The sequence below is a fragment of the Alosa alosa genome, chromosome 11, assembly GCF_017589495.1.
Source record: "Alosa alosa isolate M-15738 ecotype Scorff River chromosome 11, AALO_Geno_1.1, whole genome shotgun sequence".
NCBI lineage: Eukaryota > Metazoa > Chordata > Actinopteri > Clupeiformes > Clupeidae > Alosa > Alosa alosa.
In genome coordinates this window covers 12,018,384-12,034,911 of record NC_063199.1, presented here as the reverse complement: position 1 = coordinate 12,034,911, position 16,528 = coordinate 12,018,384, and the positions used below count along the sequence as shown (strand labels likewise).

At 40.0% G+C, this 16,528-nt stretch overlaps 3 protein-coding genes across 3 annotated transcripts; 1 reads left to right on the top strand and 2 right to left on the bottom strand.

Annotated features, from left to right (window-relative positions):
• Window positions 1-1,235: 1,235 nt before the first annotated feature.
• slc35b4 (solute carrier family 35 member B4) lies at window positions 1,236-6,052 on the bottom strand. The gene is made up of 10 exons (XM_048257286.1): window positions 5,813-6,052; window positions 5,490-5,603; window positions 4,890-4,992; window positions 4,745-4,794; window positions 4,581-4,662; window positions 4,434-4,491; window positions 3,155-3,264; window positions 2,973-3,048; window positions 2,752-2,827; window positions 1,236-2,510 (listed from the first exon to the last, which is right to left on the bottom strand). The coding sequence occupies exons 1-10, from the start codon at window positions 5,896-5,898 to the stop codon at window positions 2,264-2,266; spliced, it is 1,002 nt and encodes a 333-aa protein (XP_048113243.1). The 5' UTR covers window positions 5,899-6,052; the 3' UTR covers window positions 1,236-2,263.
• Window positions 6,053-6,390: 338 nt separating this feature from the next.
• Window positions 6,391-11,865, top strand: golt1bb (golgi transport 1Bb). Its single transcript, XM_048256096.1, has 5 exons — window positions 6,391-6,598; window positions 7,009-7,100; window positions 7,275-7,453; window positions 10,215-10,296; window positions 10,392-11,865. The coding sequence occupies exons 1-5, from the start codon at window positions 6,574-6,576 to the stop codon at window positions 10,428-10,430; spliced, it is 417 nt and encodes a 138-aa protein (XP_048112053.1). The 5' UTR covers window positions 6,391-6,573; the 3' UTR covers window positions 10,431-11,865.
• A 976-nt stretch (window positions 11,866-12,841) lies between these two features.
• On the bottom strand, window positions 12,842-15,908 carry ldhbb (lactate dehydrogenase Bb). The gene is made up of 8 exons (XM_048257070.1): window positions 15,684-15,908; window positions 15,030-15,166; window positions 14,709-14,826; window positions 14,430-14,603; window positions 14,015-14,188; window positions 13,473-13,590; window positions 13,264-13,387; window positions 12,842-13,123 (listed from the first exon to the last, which is right to left on the bottom strand). The coding sequence occupies exons 1-8, from the start codon at window positions 15,736-15,738 to the stop codon at window positions 12,956-12,958; spliced, it is 1,068 nt and encodes a 355-aa protein (XP_048113027.1). The 5' UTR covers window positions 15,739-15,908; the 3' UTR covers window positions 12,842-12,955.
• Window positions 15,909-16,528: the final 620 nt, after the last annotated feature.

Genomic DNA, 16,528 nt, shown 5'->3' with positions numbered 1-16,528 from the left:
TCTTCCCAGGTCTTTGTACGCCGTGATATTTTATCACCCTTTTTGTGACAGCCAATCTATATTGACTTCTGACTTATTTACACATCCTATTCGTATGCCCAGAGGATGAAAGAAGAATGAAACTGTCTCTAATGATCAGATTGAAATCACAACTCCAAATTGTTCAACTGACAGAGCCTTTAATATAGCCTGGGAATACCCATACAAACCTTTGAGGCCCTCTCTGTGGCAGTAGACATGATTCACTTTCAGATTTGACTTGACTCAAAAATGTAAAGAACGTTTAGGCTATTTGACATTTATACTAACTTACTGTTTTTTTTATTTTACTTTTGTTGATGTATTTTACCCATGTTTGGAAAAGAAAAACAAATTGACAGTCAAGCAAACAGCCTCAGTTGCTTCCAGTAAAACTGAATGGGGGACAGAAAGCCATAGTTCAGCCAAAAGGATAGGCCTATGATGTTGGTACTATTTTGGCTTCTCCAGCCAATGCCATAAACAGGCCAGGTATATGCCAGCAGAATACTAAAATATCCGGTTAATAACGGTTAGCCATCGGAGAAGTATAAACAGCAGTGAAGTGGCTGATGACTGGTGTGACATTACTATATTATTGGTATCATCAATGTTATTTTTTTACTTTATTAAAGGTGCTATAAACAAATTCTCACTTTTTTTAGGCTAAAACATTTTTTTGTAAAAGGAGAGAAGTGCCGCACACTCACACAAGTGTTCCAACCAATAACCAGCGAGATGCGCATTTAGGAGAGTTTCAGTTGCACGGGAGGGAGGGGGAGGGAGTAGCGAGCTAGCTCTGTTTTGTTTGAACGTCAACAGAAGTGGCGTTGCCCAACATCGCTTAGAGCACCTTTAAACTTATTTTACCTATATGTCTATTTATTCAAATTTTTCCTAATCTTTCTTTGTCCCCTTAGGACACCACTGCACAGCAAAGTTGAGCAGCTAAATGCCTTTTCACTACATGTTTTACAAAGTATATCTATGTATGTGACAAATAAAATCCTTGAATCCTTAAATTGAATGTTTGTGTTTGTTAACATGCACAGGAAGGTGTTGTTGTGACAGTCACATTTCCTTTGGGATTAGTAAGATATTTGTTATTCTTAGTCTTATTTCAACCAGGAGCCTACTTACAAAAGTTTGTGTCAACTTGTAGTACTGATGTTTTCAGCATCCCATGTTCCCAAATAAACACAGATTAATCACAATTGTATCATTTAAAAAGTGTATTTCAGGGGGGAGAAGCAAATCCTCCAGATCCTACACTGGCAGAATGTAACTATTGATATTGTGGATACAAGAAATGGCACAAATATTTCTTTCCCATCTACAGATGTCTAGATTGAATCCAGATATATGACATGACTTTGAACTATTCTGTCTTTCTTTTGGCTTGAAAAATTATGATTGCATATGCATAAAACAATGGCTTATGAATAGGTGTACAAAGACTGTGGGACATACAATAATAAACCTACATATCAAGATGAGTCTTCGCTGCATTTGTACATTCGATCTTATCTAAGTAATGGAGTGCTAGATAACGACTTCACACAAACAATATCTTACAACTAAATTGTAAAAATCACACAGCATGAACAACTAAGGAGTTGCTTACTGTACATGGTTACCAGTGTCATACATGAAAACTATGTTCCACAAATCTGTATTTTCACATATACTACAGTAATGTTGCACCTCCTAGTTTGGTGTCTGACTTAAGCTTAAACCGTCTTTTTAAGACATTGTATTAAACATATAGATAAAGAGACATGAATGCTACTTTAAACTAAAAATAAGACCAGTCCCAGAGTTTGAAATATTCAACACCATTCAGCAGCACAGAAGTTCAACTTCTTAGAAATGGCATAGCTATCTAATAAACATCTTTCCATTCTCATTTAAGACAGATGTTTAGTTAAATCATGCCACCAATGTACGCCATCAACAAATCTGTGTTCTTAATTTTCCCCCTGGCAAATTTCCATTTTAGTACCGTTACTGAGACAATGAAAGTATGTTTATATGTTTGTCAAGTACTGTCATTAGATCGAATTACAGAGAGCAAGCATTACCCTTTAAACCACAATCAAAGACTTCCATGACAGACAAATGTTACTAGGACATGGCACAGAAAATCTTTTTTGTTGCCCGAAAACAGTCAATCATTAACATCCATCCAGATGATCCAGGGGTGGAGTCAAAACACTATTTTAGCGGAGGGGTACCCATCTATCAATTAGTCTGCTTTCTTTGGTGGTTTCTCGCTTCTGAGGGCAGTCCAGACATTGGTCAGTACTTCTGTGTAGAGGAGTGTACCCAGGAACACCACCGCTGTGCCAACCCAGTGCCAGGCAGTGAAGGGGTTCCGGAAGTACAAGATTGAGATGATGAGACTGACGAACTTCCGTAGTGTTACCACCAGTGTGACTGTGAGTGAGGTACACTCTGTGGTCAGGATGAACACTCCCCGTATGCACACATATCTAATTCAGCAGGTTAAAGGCTTACTCACTGTTTACCAAAGAGAAGAGTCTGAAAATCTTAAGTACGTATGCTCATTAAGTACGTATGCTCATTAAGTACATATGAGCTTTTGCACAATGGCTAATGCTGTAGCTCTAAGTATGTGCATTCTCTCTTATCCAAGTGGCCCGTACACATGCAACATTTATAATATTTTTGATACGTTTTGTGCAATATTTGAGTAAAATGCTTGAAGGATACTGAGTTATGACATTCATCAGCAGATACAACCACATCACTGGAACAGCTTGTCCAATCAAGGGGACCTCCACAGGAGCTGGAAGAGAATGTATGTTTAAAATGCTTTCCATCATAATAATCATTTTAAAAGGAGCAAAGGTAAAATATATTCAATTAAATTCTTCAACTAAATTAAGGAGATCCAATAGATCTGTATGTTGTGATAATTTTAAACAACACACCACTTTGATTGAAGAGTAAACAATGGTTGTAGATGTCTGTAGATAAGAGCAAGAATCCTGGTAATGGAAGGCAATGCTGAAAGACAACAATGTACAAGCATATAAGTAAATGAATTAAATGTATCCATGGACTTTACTTTAACTCTTAAATGTTATTGGAGATAAATCACAGTGGCACTCACATTATAGAAAAGGGCCTCTTTGGAGTGCTTCCCATACTGCTTATACAGTGTCTCCTGGAAGATTCCCATCCGAGCAGACATGAGCAAGGCAAAGGTCAACATAGCAATGCCTAAAGATGGAATTAAAAAGACATGTAGACTCTTTTTAGACTTACACTTATTTGTGCCTCAGATTTTGCACAGTTTACATTGATGACTAAAGCTCATCCAAAAAGCTCCTTCACACTGGACTTTTTTTCCCAAATGGCTTTTCTATGAAACACAAAACAGGTTAGCCAGCGGTACACCATATTTTGCCATATAGAGGGCCCTATTTTACACCCGGCGCAATGTGGGGCCAAACCTTGGGTGTTCCTATCTTAGGGCTGAGCTACACCAGGCGCGTAACTGAAGCGTTCCGTTCACGTTGCATCTACTGCAACAATTAGCTTCCACTACAATCAATGGAAGTAACTACACCAGAGGTGATAGTGGTGCGTACGTTCGAAAAAAAAATAGACCATTCATGTGCGTCGCGAAAGGAGCACTTCAGTTACGTGCCTGGTGTAGCTTCCCTGTTACACCCAAAGTAGTGATTAATTTTCCGCCATGCGCTCCAGTTCAATTGAACATTATGCCCACGGGCGTGTCAATTAAAAAAATAGGTGTGGTCAGGCGCATGATCCAAAAATCACTATCTTACACCCACTAAAAATCATTATGCCACTGACAAGAAAAATCTGGTCTAAAACGAAAAGCGCACTGCTATTTTGGAGGCGCACTGTCAGGAAATGTAAGCAGCCCTTAGCAACGTAGCAAGTCCCAGGCAACGACTGGTCCACAGGATGAATATCCCTAGGATTTGTATTCAGTCATTTGAACATTACTGGGGTAAGTGTTGCTTTTTTCAGGCTATGTTTTCGATTGTAACCCCTTGTCAGTCAATAGTGAAAGTAAGTGTAAAACTGTTTTGTCGTTGCCTATGAGACCACGGTGAGCGCAGTTTCAGTTTGGATGAGTTCAAATAACAGGCGAGTGCAGATGCATGAAGGCTCCTCCTAGTCACACAATTTTTTTAGTAAAGCAAAGTTTAGTGTAATCCTGGTGTTGCATACACAGTCTGGCGTGCAAGCAGATTCCTTCAGATGGCTGACTGTTAAAATACCAACGCACTGTTTGATGTTGCGCACCTTGCTATTAAAGTGAATGCCAGATGTCACTCTCATACAAGTAAGGCAGTGGACAAAGCAAAATAAAATAACTCAGCATTGATTACCATTCAGAAGTTTCATTAACCTACCCAAAAGCCACCACATAAAGGCATACACACTTTCCTCTTCTGTGCCCTTCTCTACATTCTGAAAAAAAAAAGGTTTCCAGTCACTAATGGAACATGACATTATTCACAATCAGTCCACTATTGCCAAGAAAGCTGTAAGGAGCTCACCACTTGTCTAGCAGACATGATGGTACAGATGAAGATTCCAACTGACACCAGAATAATTGAAACGTATTTACTTGCTGTGTATCTACATGAGATAAAGTAATAGTTAAAATGCAGATTTGTGTGGTTACAGCTACAAAAAGCATATATGGCTTATATAAACTTACCTTTTTTTCAGAATTATGATACCAAGAATCATGTTGGCTATCAAAGAGCCCTGATAAAACAGACATTATAGGATTTACTGTAACATGAAATGCAGTTTCAAGAATATGAACTTAAATGACCATACCCTTAAGTGCACATACTCACAGATCTGAAAATCATGTGAAGGGGCATGGCAATGTTGAAGTTGAGAGCGTAATTATTAATGACGCTGACAGTGAAGAACATGGTCACCATGATGACATAATTACTAGGGCGAGAAATAGAAAATCATAATTGGTGTGAGTGTGTGTCTGTGTCTGTCTATCTATGTGTGTCTGTGTGTGGGTGTCTCTCTGTGTCTCTCTGTGTCTCTCTCTCTCTCTCTCTCTCTGTGTGTGTGTAGTGGTAAAATAAGAGGTGGGTAAACTATGAATCCTGTGATCACAGTCAGGTGGACTGCGCTGTGCAGTATCTGATTTCTTTAAAAAGGCATTCAGAACATGTTTGATGATGGTGGAGTTATTGTTCAAAGTTTATAACAATACCAGTGGTATTTTAAATGGTTAGAGTGTTGATGAGTGTACACATTGTGAATGTGGATAGTGGACAGTGTGATTTTTTGAATGTTAAAAGTTGCAATTGCTGAATAAACTCTTTTAAGAGGAAAAGAAGAAATGTCAGAGGTGGAGAAACTGTACAGTGTGTGTGTGTGTGATACAGGCGTGCACTGATTGAGCAGCAGATAATGAATAACCTACGACCAACCTCATAGGAATAGCAGGTTTCTTTCTCCCAAAATTCGTTTCGAATATGAACCCTTCGAGGGCAATGAATGCAAACTGAGCGAAGGTGACAATGTTTCCACATCCTGGAAAATCCCTGTATAAATTGTTCACACATAATTTCCACATTTGGTTAAAATATCACCATACAGAGACAAAAGAGGACAGCTTTCCTTTTACCAAATAACATTTTCCGTAAGCAGAAGATTCATGTTGTACACTTACACAAGCTGTTCAATGTTATCTTTAGCCTGGTCAGAACAGTCTATGCCTAGAACTTGAGTCGCAAAGTTGCAAACCACTCACCTTACTAAAAGTTCCAAAAATACCACGTTACTGCAGCACCCAGCGAAAACCAAAATGACTGCAAATGCCGGATTCATCTTTATCATTTACGCATAACCGTATGTGTGTATCACAACTAACGAGGCACCGAATTTAACGATGTTCACAATGCTCATTCACAGGCTAGGCTCAGGCTGTTTGACAGAGTGGAGACCGAATTGTTCAATGAAATGTGTAGGCTATGCAACGCCGATACCCTCCTTCCGGGTCTGTACGCCTGCATTATGGGAAAAGTAGTATATTTCTGTTATTTTCTCTATAGTCGTTGGTGATGATTGGGGACATGAAACACATTTCCCAAGTCGACGGAGCAAGCTATTAGAGGGTGTGTTCCATGTAAACCGGTAAATTAAGTAATAGGCATGAAATAAAGGTCTCCGGTCTCCGGTCTCCACAAAACAAGTGTTTTTGCCAACAATGTAGGAGAACCGGCCAGGTCATGAAAGGACATATATCTACAACTTAATGTTAGAAAAATTAGATAATGTAATTGTAGGCGGTGGCATAAATTATGAATAGCCTGCTGGCAGGACTTTACTGTCCCAAGTTACCAGCTGCTACACGACTGCGCACTCTGGAGATTCCTGAACGCACAGATTTTTCCTAACGTTACATCCACGCAGGCGCCGTGAATTTCGCTCATAACTACTAGCCAGAAGACGTGGCGGTAATAGTTGCAAAGCACAAGCACGTTTGTTGCGAAGACCAGGTCAATCGGAAAAATGATTTCGCTGACGGATTCTCAGAGTAAGATAGACTTCTATTTGAGGTCATATTATTGCTATCAGTGTGGGGTTCCGCTATTCCCAAGATTTATATTCGGCATCAGTGGGTACTCAGGAAAAGTAGCATAGCTAGCTAGCTGAATGAAAGAAAGGCCTTTGTAGGCTAACGTACTGTTTACAGTGGCATTCCTAGTTAAGAATGATTCTTGTCCAGTTTGTATGTTAAAGGGTCACGATTCCCGGTGACAAAACTCTTAAAGTGTTGCCTCTAGTCATGAGTGTAACACTTTAAAAGATACAGTAACTTGCATCTTCCTGCGGTATCTGCCTCTGCTTAATAGCGTTAACCAAAGTCTACGTTGTTAGCAAAGCTTCATCCAAACTTTTCATTCAAGTCATGCCATATCTAAGTATTTTCGTCTGTCGCCTCAGAAATCGGAATGGGTCTAACAGGATTCGGCGTGTTTTTCCTCTTCTTTGGAATGATCCTGTTCTTCGATAAAGCCCTCCTTGCCATAGGAAATGTAAGTGTAACCCTAACGTTGCTTCTTTAAAATGATACCTAACAGCACTTAATTCAAGCTGCAATGAAACCCTGATCATATGCAAGCCTGAGATATGAGACAGACTGTGTGTGTGTGTGTGTGTGTGTGTGTGCGTGTGTGCGTGTGTGTGTGCGCGTGCGTGCGTGCGTGCAGATATTATTTGTTACAGGTTTATCATTTGTCATCGGCCTGGAGCGCACCTTCAGATTCTTCTTCCAAAGGCATAAAGCAAAAGCCACCAGTTTCTTCCTAGGGGGTGTGTTTGTTGTATTGATCGGTTGGCCTATTGTTGGTGTGGTCTTCGAGACCTATGGCTTCTTTCTGTTATTCAGGTAAGTTTTGGATGTCTACTTGCTCCCAAGCCACTGAACATGGGGTATTTTTTAATGATATGAAGCTGCCCAGTGAGACTATGATGGATTTACCACAATTGGAGAACAATCAGTCTACATTACTGAAGCTTAAATCATTTAGATTGGGGTTTTCTTGATCATTTGGCCGTTCTATTATCTAACTTCCAAAGCCAGTCCTAGATTTCAGTGACTGTATTTAATTAGGCTGTAAACTAGTCTAAGCAGCCATCTGTCTGTGTAGGTGTAACAAACATTTATGTTTGATCAAATTCAGCCAATAATCCTATCATACAGTTGTCTAGCTGTATATATATATATACTCAAAAATACATTGTATGCCATGCTATATACTAGGCATGCATTGTGAGTTTTAGTGGGCAAACACCTGTTTATGCCAATCATCAGTCAGTGCTGACAGCTGTAGTGCGAGCAGCTTTGTTACGAGTGACCAAATGTCTGCCTAGTGCAACTAAAAGTACTCATTGGTTGCACTGATGTGCCTAAAATGTTGCATACATATGTGCACCCACGAACAGGCCTATAGGATCTTTATGTCATAATGTCATGTCATAAGCACGGTTCAAGCTGTGCCTGACATGTGGATATGGCAGAGGCTCCGTGGCTGCTGTAACCTGTTAACATGGATGCCCAAATGAAAATCAACATGCAACGGAGCCATTCCACAGACGCAACGCAGGCAGTGTGTTCAAGCTTTAAGTCGCTTAAGAGTATAGATGGATGGATAGATAGATACTTTAAGACGTTGTCTTAAATTATGCAATTCTCCTTTCCAATCACACAGTAGTCGCACTGTTTACAGTGTGTAAAAAAACACAGAAAATACCATCATAAATCATAAAGTAAATACCTTGGAAGTTATCGTGGCACTAGTGTTTACCACAAATAAGAACAAAGACCTGACACTATTATTTATAGTTATTTAATAATTTATTGTATAAGAGCCTTTCATTTGGATACCAGATAGTTAGGCCTTTTTAAAGGCAACATCCCACCATTGATCAGTACTTTTCAATTCGCTAAATATTAGAGTTTTTACATTGTGTTTGTTAAAAATGAATATCGGCTGATTTAGCAGTTATTGAAATCCTCAAATATCGAAATCTGTATCGGCCTTTCAAATCCCACATGGGTCAGGCTCTAGTAGATATTGGTGGTGGCTAGTGAGGTTCTGCCTTCACTGTAAAGCGCTTTGGGTGTCTAGAAAAGTGCTACATTAATGCAGTGTGTTGCTTTTGCTGCTGGTGTTTCTGTTGTGCCTGATTCTTCTTGATCTGGCCAGCATACAAGACCAGTGTAGTATTTAGACCCCTTTTATTTGACCACTTCCAAATTTCAGTGGGATAGACAGGGTTTTTGAGTTATTTTGTATTTTTGCACGAAGTTTACTTGTCATGAATGCACAAAAGATATGTTGTACATATCAGAATAGTCTAGCGGTGTTTGCTGCCTCACTCCTTATCCAGTGAATCATAGAACTGTCCGTTGTGGTGGCACATGTCCCCACTTAAAGATGCTCTAAGCGATGCTGGGTAACGTCACATCTTTTGACTTCCAAACAAAACAGAGAGCTAGCTCGCTACTTCCTCCCCCTTCCTCCCGTGCAATTGAAACACTCCTAAAAGCGCATCTCGTCTGTGATTTGCTGGAACAGTTTATGTTTTTATGGGCTAGGTATGCTTAGGTTTTTTTTGTTGCCGTTTATGGAGCCTGGGCTGTCCACAGAGATCACGTTTTTTTACAGAGTATTCAGGACACAGACAGCTAGCGGTTGGTTAGGTGATGTTTGCAGTAAGTGACATAAAATGTTTTAGCCAAAAAACGTGGCATCGCTTAGAGCAGTGATTCTCAAATGGGGGTACACGTACCCCTGGGGGGATACGTGAAGGCACTCCAGGGGGTATGTGAGATTTTAAAATATACATATATTTAAAAAGTAGAATCCATGCAAAATACTTTAAAAACAATTATTTAATAAATATTTCAGGAAAATTTAAGTTCATAAAATGAATTTTATATTTCAGTAGGCTATTCAATTTCATTATCCTAAAAACCCAGAGTCCCCCCATACCAGGATGGTTCGACCCAACCTGTCACATGCCACCCGCCATCACCTGTCAATCACTGTCAAAACTCAAACAATGGAGTCGTGGTTGAGGTGTAGCGGTAATTCTTGTCCGCTGGTTAGGGGGTACTTGGCTGACAAAAAATATTTCACAGGGGGTACATTACTGAAAAAAGGTTGAGAATCACTGGCTTAGAGCACCTTTAAGCTAACCTGACTCTCGCCAGATTAATTTCGTTCCGCCTAGCTCCACTCACTTCCATCTGGGATCGCTTCCGTTGAGAGTGATTTCGGCACTAGATTTTATGGTAGAGCCAATCAGGACGCAGGGTGGGAGTTTCATAGATGTGACGTAGCGTAGAAGCGACTGTGAGACTATTCTCAGCGTCACGGGTTGGCTTCGATGTGAGTGGTTGAAGTAGCACGTCAATAGATGACGGACAAGTGGCTTATCCAATCATATGCAAGGATTTTTGATAAGACCCAGCCTGGGTTTTTTGAACATACCACTTTTACATGCAACTCTTTGAAAAGCCATTCTGAATCCAGCAAGATGGCATTTGAAGTGTCATTATCTTATGTCACAGAACAATTGTTGTACTACAAGTTTTTGTGGTTGAATGTTGTGGTTGAACACTGTTCCTTTCTCCTCTCCAGAGGGTTCTTTCCAGTTGCTGTTGGTTTCATTAGGAGGATACCCGTTCTGGGGTCTCTTCTCAACCTCCCAGGTATCAGTGGGGTAAGTTCCTCTGCCTGATCAGTTACACTGAATTCCTTAATTGAGCTCTTCATTGTGTGTTAACAGCAATTCATTTGATGTTCTTTTTTTTCTAGTTGGTTGATAAAGTTGGCGAGAGTAACACCATGGTATAACGGTAACTGGTGGTCACAATGGACATTTGCTTGATCATTCCCTAACAATATTTATACTTCAACATTTTACATTTTAAATGTTACTTTACTGCCCACTGCCAACACTCCTTAAGGTGAATTTGGACAGTCAATTCAGACCTCTTTCCACCTGAAGGAAAACATTTTTTCCTCCATAAACTTTCATCTGGCTACTGAAGTTACTGAAGCTTCCTTTTGACACAAGAGGTAATTTATCGCATGAAGTGCATTGCCATGACAGAAAAGACCATAAAGATTTGGGGACTTTTCCAACCCAATCCAGAGACAGGCTGTGCTTCATGGTGTAACGTGTCTCCATCTGGTGGCTAAGCAGGACTAAACCATGAGCACTCTGACTCAGCACTGTTGGATTTAGCATCCCCATTGTGTGTGTTCAAATGTTGATGTGAAATGACCAAACTTTGGAGAACGTTCTTCAGAGAATCGCGTGTGTGAAAAGCAGGTCGTTCTGTACAGTGCTGTGCTGATCTGATGGGAGGAGTGTTGTGCGTGTAATAAAAGGTTACTGATTTTTTGTAAGGTTGCTTTAAGTGTTGATGGCTCTTTATCTGCCAGTGCATCTGGGAATGAGACTATATGCCAACATTTTGGTAGTCACCAAGTTCAGTGAAGTTATATAGAGCAAAACCAGAATTTTGAACTACATAATCCATTATTTATGAACTTTCAGAATTGTTTCATGTGCTCATGAATTCTGTAACATGCCTACATATGACCAATAATAGGGCTCACTACGCCTACTTATAGGTTATGCACAAACAGGTTGTGCAGCGAAGCAAATGTCACTGGGGTATAGACCATGACGGGTAACATGATACTGTTCATAATATCATGGTTGTGATCACAAGCTTACAGGCATGAACCCAGGGGGACATTGCATTGCTATGACCACAGCAGTATACCAGGGCTTTTTCTTGCCCTGTGTTTTCTACTGTGGAAGTGAACTTTTCCTAACTCCTCAGGCACTTAGACAGACAACATTACTGATCATTTTGGTATCGTCATGTTACATTCTCTTTTACCAATGCAACGATACATATGACATGTATACGTGCATCTGGGAATATTTTCTTTACCATCTTTATTTGAATCTGACAGTGTTATGAATGAAGAATGATATTTGTGTGAAACTGACTGTCTTTTGATATTTGTATGTCATGTATGTTTAATGGAAACTGCTTGTGACTGAAATGCTTAACACTGACAGGAACCACTCATTTTATATTGTGTTGTCGGGCAGTTGTCCCATAGAGCTTGATGAGATGGAGATGTTTACCTGGGGATATACAGTAGGCCTCATTTGAGTGAGGAACGAGTTCACAACATCTGATTTTTAATTACAAACGTGCAATCTGTACTTTTTACAAGTCTGAAAATTAAAAATGTATGGAGTGGACTATATTGTGTATGTGTTTTGCTGAGCAATTAACAATGTTAAAAGTAGTCCCATTTTAAATTCAGTGGCTACAAAATTGATTTAAATGGCAAACTACCTTCATACTCCCATGACATATTTGATGCATTTGAACCTCAAAAGTATCAAAAAGGGGTAGCCATTGTCATCTGCAGTTTCCATTTTAAACCACAAATATTATCCCACAGAATCATTTCATGCTGTTCAGCATGCAATCTGTTGCTACAACTAGATTTTTTGTCTATAAATTAAAGTAAAACCATTGATAGTGTGACAGACAAAGTAAGTGTTCCCCTCTGGTCACCAGGAGTTAATCTAAGACCTCACATATGTAAGCTAATAAGAATGATGAGGAACCTTATACTTTACATATTTTATCAGTATTTAAAATACTGAATTTAAACCTTATACTTTACATATTTTATCAGTATTTAAAATACTAGAGCTGTTTGGTGTGAAACCACTGACCTAAATGGCAGGAAAACCAACAGGCCAGCTGATACTAATAAAAGCTTGCTAACCTGGTAACTGATGTCTTTTTGCAATATCGTGCTGTGAAGGCTTCTCTTCTCGTGCCGTGTTCAAATCCAAACAACAAAATTACCCTGGATGGCTAGTAGGAACAACAGGTGTGTGTGTGTGTATCTGTTTTTCACAGGATGAAATACCATCAAAATCACTTCAGAGATGAAAACGTACCTCAAATATTGACAAACTGTTGCTTTAGATATCTATGAAAAAAATGGAACATTTTCGAACAAATCAAATTGGGGGCCAAGCAGCGAGGCTGCAAAGGCACCCATTGTGTTTCTGTTTTCTTATTATTGTTCTGGCATTGAAGTTCATGGCAGCCCATAGAACTGTTGGGTAGAACGCTTGCAGCTATATTAAATATTTAATTTCAAATGGCCAAAATGGTCTAAATGACATTTTTCCCATAGTGGATACACTACAGAGCTTAGGTCTTTAAGGTTTATTCAAATAGAAATCAGTTACACTGAAATGGCGGAAACCTTTTTTTGACCTGTCAGGTTATTTGTAATGACGGAATGAATTGGTGATACATGTTAAATTACAAGTCTTTCAAGTCCCTCTGGATGTTCCACAATGTATCAGCACTCTTCTTCAGCTGGGCCATCTCATCCTCAGTCAGAGTCATGTTGACAACACTGCTCACCCCACTACTGTTCAGCACACAGGGCAGGCTCAGGTACACCTCATCGCCTATGCCAAACATGCCCTGCAAATCAAAAAGTTACCGTCACCCACCTATACATCCACTAGTACATATACAGTATATATATGTGTGTCTGTGAAGTGGTTTGCCATCCCCTCAACATGTACAGTATGTATCACTCCTGTACAAGTACATTTACTGACCTTTACCATAGTTGACACTGGATGGATCCTATTCAGATTTTTCATGAGGCTTTCGATCAGGTCAGCTACACTTAGACCAATAGCCCAGTTGGTGTACCCCTTCAGTTTAATGACCTCATAGGCACTGCAGGAAAAGGAGCCAACTGAAAATTCAACTGTACCACCATAATGCAGCTTTTCATCCTTTCTGTGCACTGCATATTGCTTACCTGTCTACAACCCTCTTATGAGTTTCCTTCCAGTTCTCCTTGTCACATTCCGTCCCAATGTCTGGATTGAGTTTCTGAAGACTCACCCCTGCTACATTTGCACCACTCCATACAGGCACTATAGGAAAACAATGGTCCATAGTTATAAGACTAAACGCATGATTTTGGGTAAGCCATATAAGAAAGGCTGCCCCCACAACCCAGGACACAAGCTGCACTTCATCACACATATTTTATCCATTAAGGAAGTGATGTTTTCAGCATGTTTTAATTGTCTGTATGTTTGTTAGCAGGATAAAGCCAGATTTCCATGATGGTGGAAGGGCCAAGGCAGAACTCTTGAAATTCACTTTCATTAGCATTGTGAGATAGAGCATTCTCCTCTCACAATGCTAATGAAAGTGAATTTCATGGGACCCTCTAGTCTGACAAAAGGAAAAAGAAAAAAAAACCTAACCGTAAAAAAAAAAACTGCTTTTGGGAGAAGACAAGCGATCTTGATAACATCTCAGAGCAGTCTTCCTATGTGTGCTTTGACTTACCACTGGAGTCTCCATGCTCTCCTAAAATCCAGCCGTTGAAGCTGCTGGAATGGATGCCAAGCTTCTCAGCCATCAGGTAGCGGAAGCGGGCCGAGTCCAGGTTGGTGCCACTACCAATGACGCGGTGTTTGGGCAGACCACTCAACTTCCAGGTCACATAGGTTAAGACATCCACTAATAAGAAAGAAATTTGTTCAGAAATATCTATATAGTGAAATTGTGGGATGCTATGAATCCAAATTCATAAATTAGAGGTACCCCTCTATGTCAGCACAGTGTACCCCTCTATAATCAGCACAGTTACACAGTTGAACTTAAAAGTTGGCTTAGTAAATGTATGTGTCATGACTCAAGGTATAGTCTAGCATGAGCATTTGTACGGATTGTACTAATGATGTTAGACTGATTTGTGAACCTGGGTTGGAAACCACAATCAGGATGCAGTTGGGGCTGTATCTGACAATCTGAGGGATGATGTGTTTAAAAATGTTGACATTCCTCTGCACCAGATTCAGCCTGCTTTCCCCCTCTTGCTGGCGAACACCAGCTGTGACCACAACGATCCGGGAGTGAGCAGTCACCGAGTAATCTAATGTTTTGGAGACATTAAATAAAGCACTTCTGAGTGTTGGAATTTAAAATGTAGAACACTATTGATCTATAATATTGTGATCCAGTTCCAAACCTCCCTCACCTTTGCCAGCAACTATCTTTGGTGTCTTTAAGAAGAGGCTACCATGCTGGAGGTCCATCATTTCTCCTTTGAGTTTATCCTCCATCACATCCACCAAAGCTAACTCATCACAAAGGTCCTATTGACAAATAGAGGAGAGAATGATTTTTAATATGCCCAGCTTTCTTAATGGTTACCTTTGCAGTATGTAATGTCACATGAAAAATCAATATTATGATATAAATGTGACCTTTATAGTAGTGCATAGTCACAGTTTGTCATGTGAAGTCATCAATAGTTGTTTTTGGTGGTGAGGATGATTTTTTACAAACGAAAACTTGCCCGCAGTAGGATGCTGACGGCACAGGCCATTCCCACCTGGCCCACCCCGACCACGGTCACCTTGTTCCTGGGTGGCTCTGCTGGCCCACTGAAGAGGGGCATAATGAGCTTCTGCAGGACTGAGGCCATGTCCAGAGCTGCAGCAAAACAGATTTAAGTAGTCTCCAACTGGCTGAGAGATCAAATGAATTAAGACCAATGTCCATTTGCCAACCATGCACACGTTCATGCATTACATTTTGTACCATCCACACTCAAACACAACACACTTTCATACATACATTGATTTTTGTTGTTCGTTATCTGGTAGTAGGGAAACCTTGACTCATGTTTGAGTGAAGACAATTGAGCCATATTCATGAGAAAGCATCAACAATGCACTACTCAGATTATTATAAAACAAACATGCAGACTCTTGACCTGGTTAGCCTGGTTAGACATGAAGTGTAGGCCTCATCTTAAAAGTTTTACATTCAAGTAGCCATTATTGATAAATACAAAATGTAACTACATTCAAGATTTCATTCATTCCATCACACATACGGATACAAAGACATGCACGGACTCTCACATGAAACCCAATGCAGGCAAGGTCAGAATATTGTTCATTTATAGAAGACAATCAGACATCAGAGTACTCGCTCAAATACTTGCTTTGATGGATGATGTTCCGGGCTGCCAGGTATAGATACCACCAAGAAATCAACATGGCATGTCAGGAAAAGAGGGATGGAAGGAGGCACGCAGTTCCCCTGCTGCAGTGGTCAGTGTAGCTTACTGAGGAAATGCACTGCAGTGCCCAAGAGTGCCACTCCTCCCCATCCCAATCAGGGAGCAGAGCACCTGGTTCCGGCTGCACCAGACACAGCATAACACCTCTTTTCCTCCTCCATCTCACCCCCTCCACCTCCACAATAATTTATTCCACAGCCAATGTCTGTCTACAGACAGGTAATTGGGTTAATGTAATCCCTTGACAACTTCAATCTGCTACATGTGCACCTGCATCCAAATGACTAATTCATGCTTGTTCTGTATCAGGGGTGTATCCTGAACAAGCTGTTGAAAATGACTACAATTACATGTCACTGATATGCACATTACAAAGAAAGAATGACAAAAAATGCAATTTTATTGTAAATCAATTTAAATTCAGGGAAATGTAACCATGTGAAGTTGATAAATAGTATGCCTTTCAAGTAACACTAGGCTAAACAAAAATCACACAAATGCTGGTAACTTAGCTATTTTATTAGGCCTATTATGTCTTGGACTGAGAGTGAACAAAACATTACTGTTTGTCTCCACATACAAAAAAATGCACAGAGTGCTACTTAAATCCAGCGATGATCTCAAGGTAATCCCTTTTTGGAACCAGTCCCATTTTTAATACCCAAAAGCTAGGACGTGTATCAAGGGCAGTAAAAGTAAGGCTTCGTTTTGTTTAACTCTTACACACAATGATGAATGAGTAAATCCAAATTAGATTCAGATATATT

Bases quoted from the DNA above. Each gene is read 5' to 3' on its own strand.
- golt1bb (XM_048256096.1), top strand. From the start codon at position 6,574: ATGATTTCGCTGACGGATTCTCAGA. The intron at 6,599-7,008 runs GTAAGATAGACT...CTGTCGCCTCAG, and splicing joins TTCGCTGACGGATTCTCAGA to AAATCGGAATGGGTCTAACA. The intron at 7,101-7,274 runs GTAAGTGTAACC...GCGTGCGTGCAG, and splicing joins CCCTCCTTGCCATAGGAAAT to ATATTATTTGTTACAGGTTT.
- ldhbb (XM_048257070.1), bottom strand. From the start codon at position 15,738: ATGTTGATTTCTTGGTGGTATCTATACCTGGCAGCCCGGAACATCATC. The intron at 14,827-15,029 runs GCAAGTTTTCGT...ATTTGTCAATAG, and splicing joins CCGTCAGCATCCTACTGCGG to GACCTTTGTGATGAGTTAGC. The intron at 13,591-14,014 runs GTAAGTCAAAGC...GTTTTCCTATAG, and splicing joins AGAGCATGGAGACTCCAGTG to TGCCTGTATGGAGTGGTGCA.
- slc35b4 (XM_048257286.1), bottom strand. From the start codon at position 5,898: ATGATAAAGATGAATCCGGCATTTGCAGTCATTTTGGTTTTCGCTGGG. The intron at 5,604-5,812 runs GTGAGTGGTTTG...CAATTTATACAG, and splicing joins TTTTTGGAACTTTTAGTAAG to GGATTTTCCAGGATGTGGAA. The intron at 3,049-3,154 runs GTGAGTGCCACT...GTTGTCTTTCAG, and splicing joins AAGAGGCCCTTTTCTATAAT to CATTGCCTTCCATTACCAGG.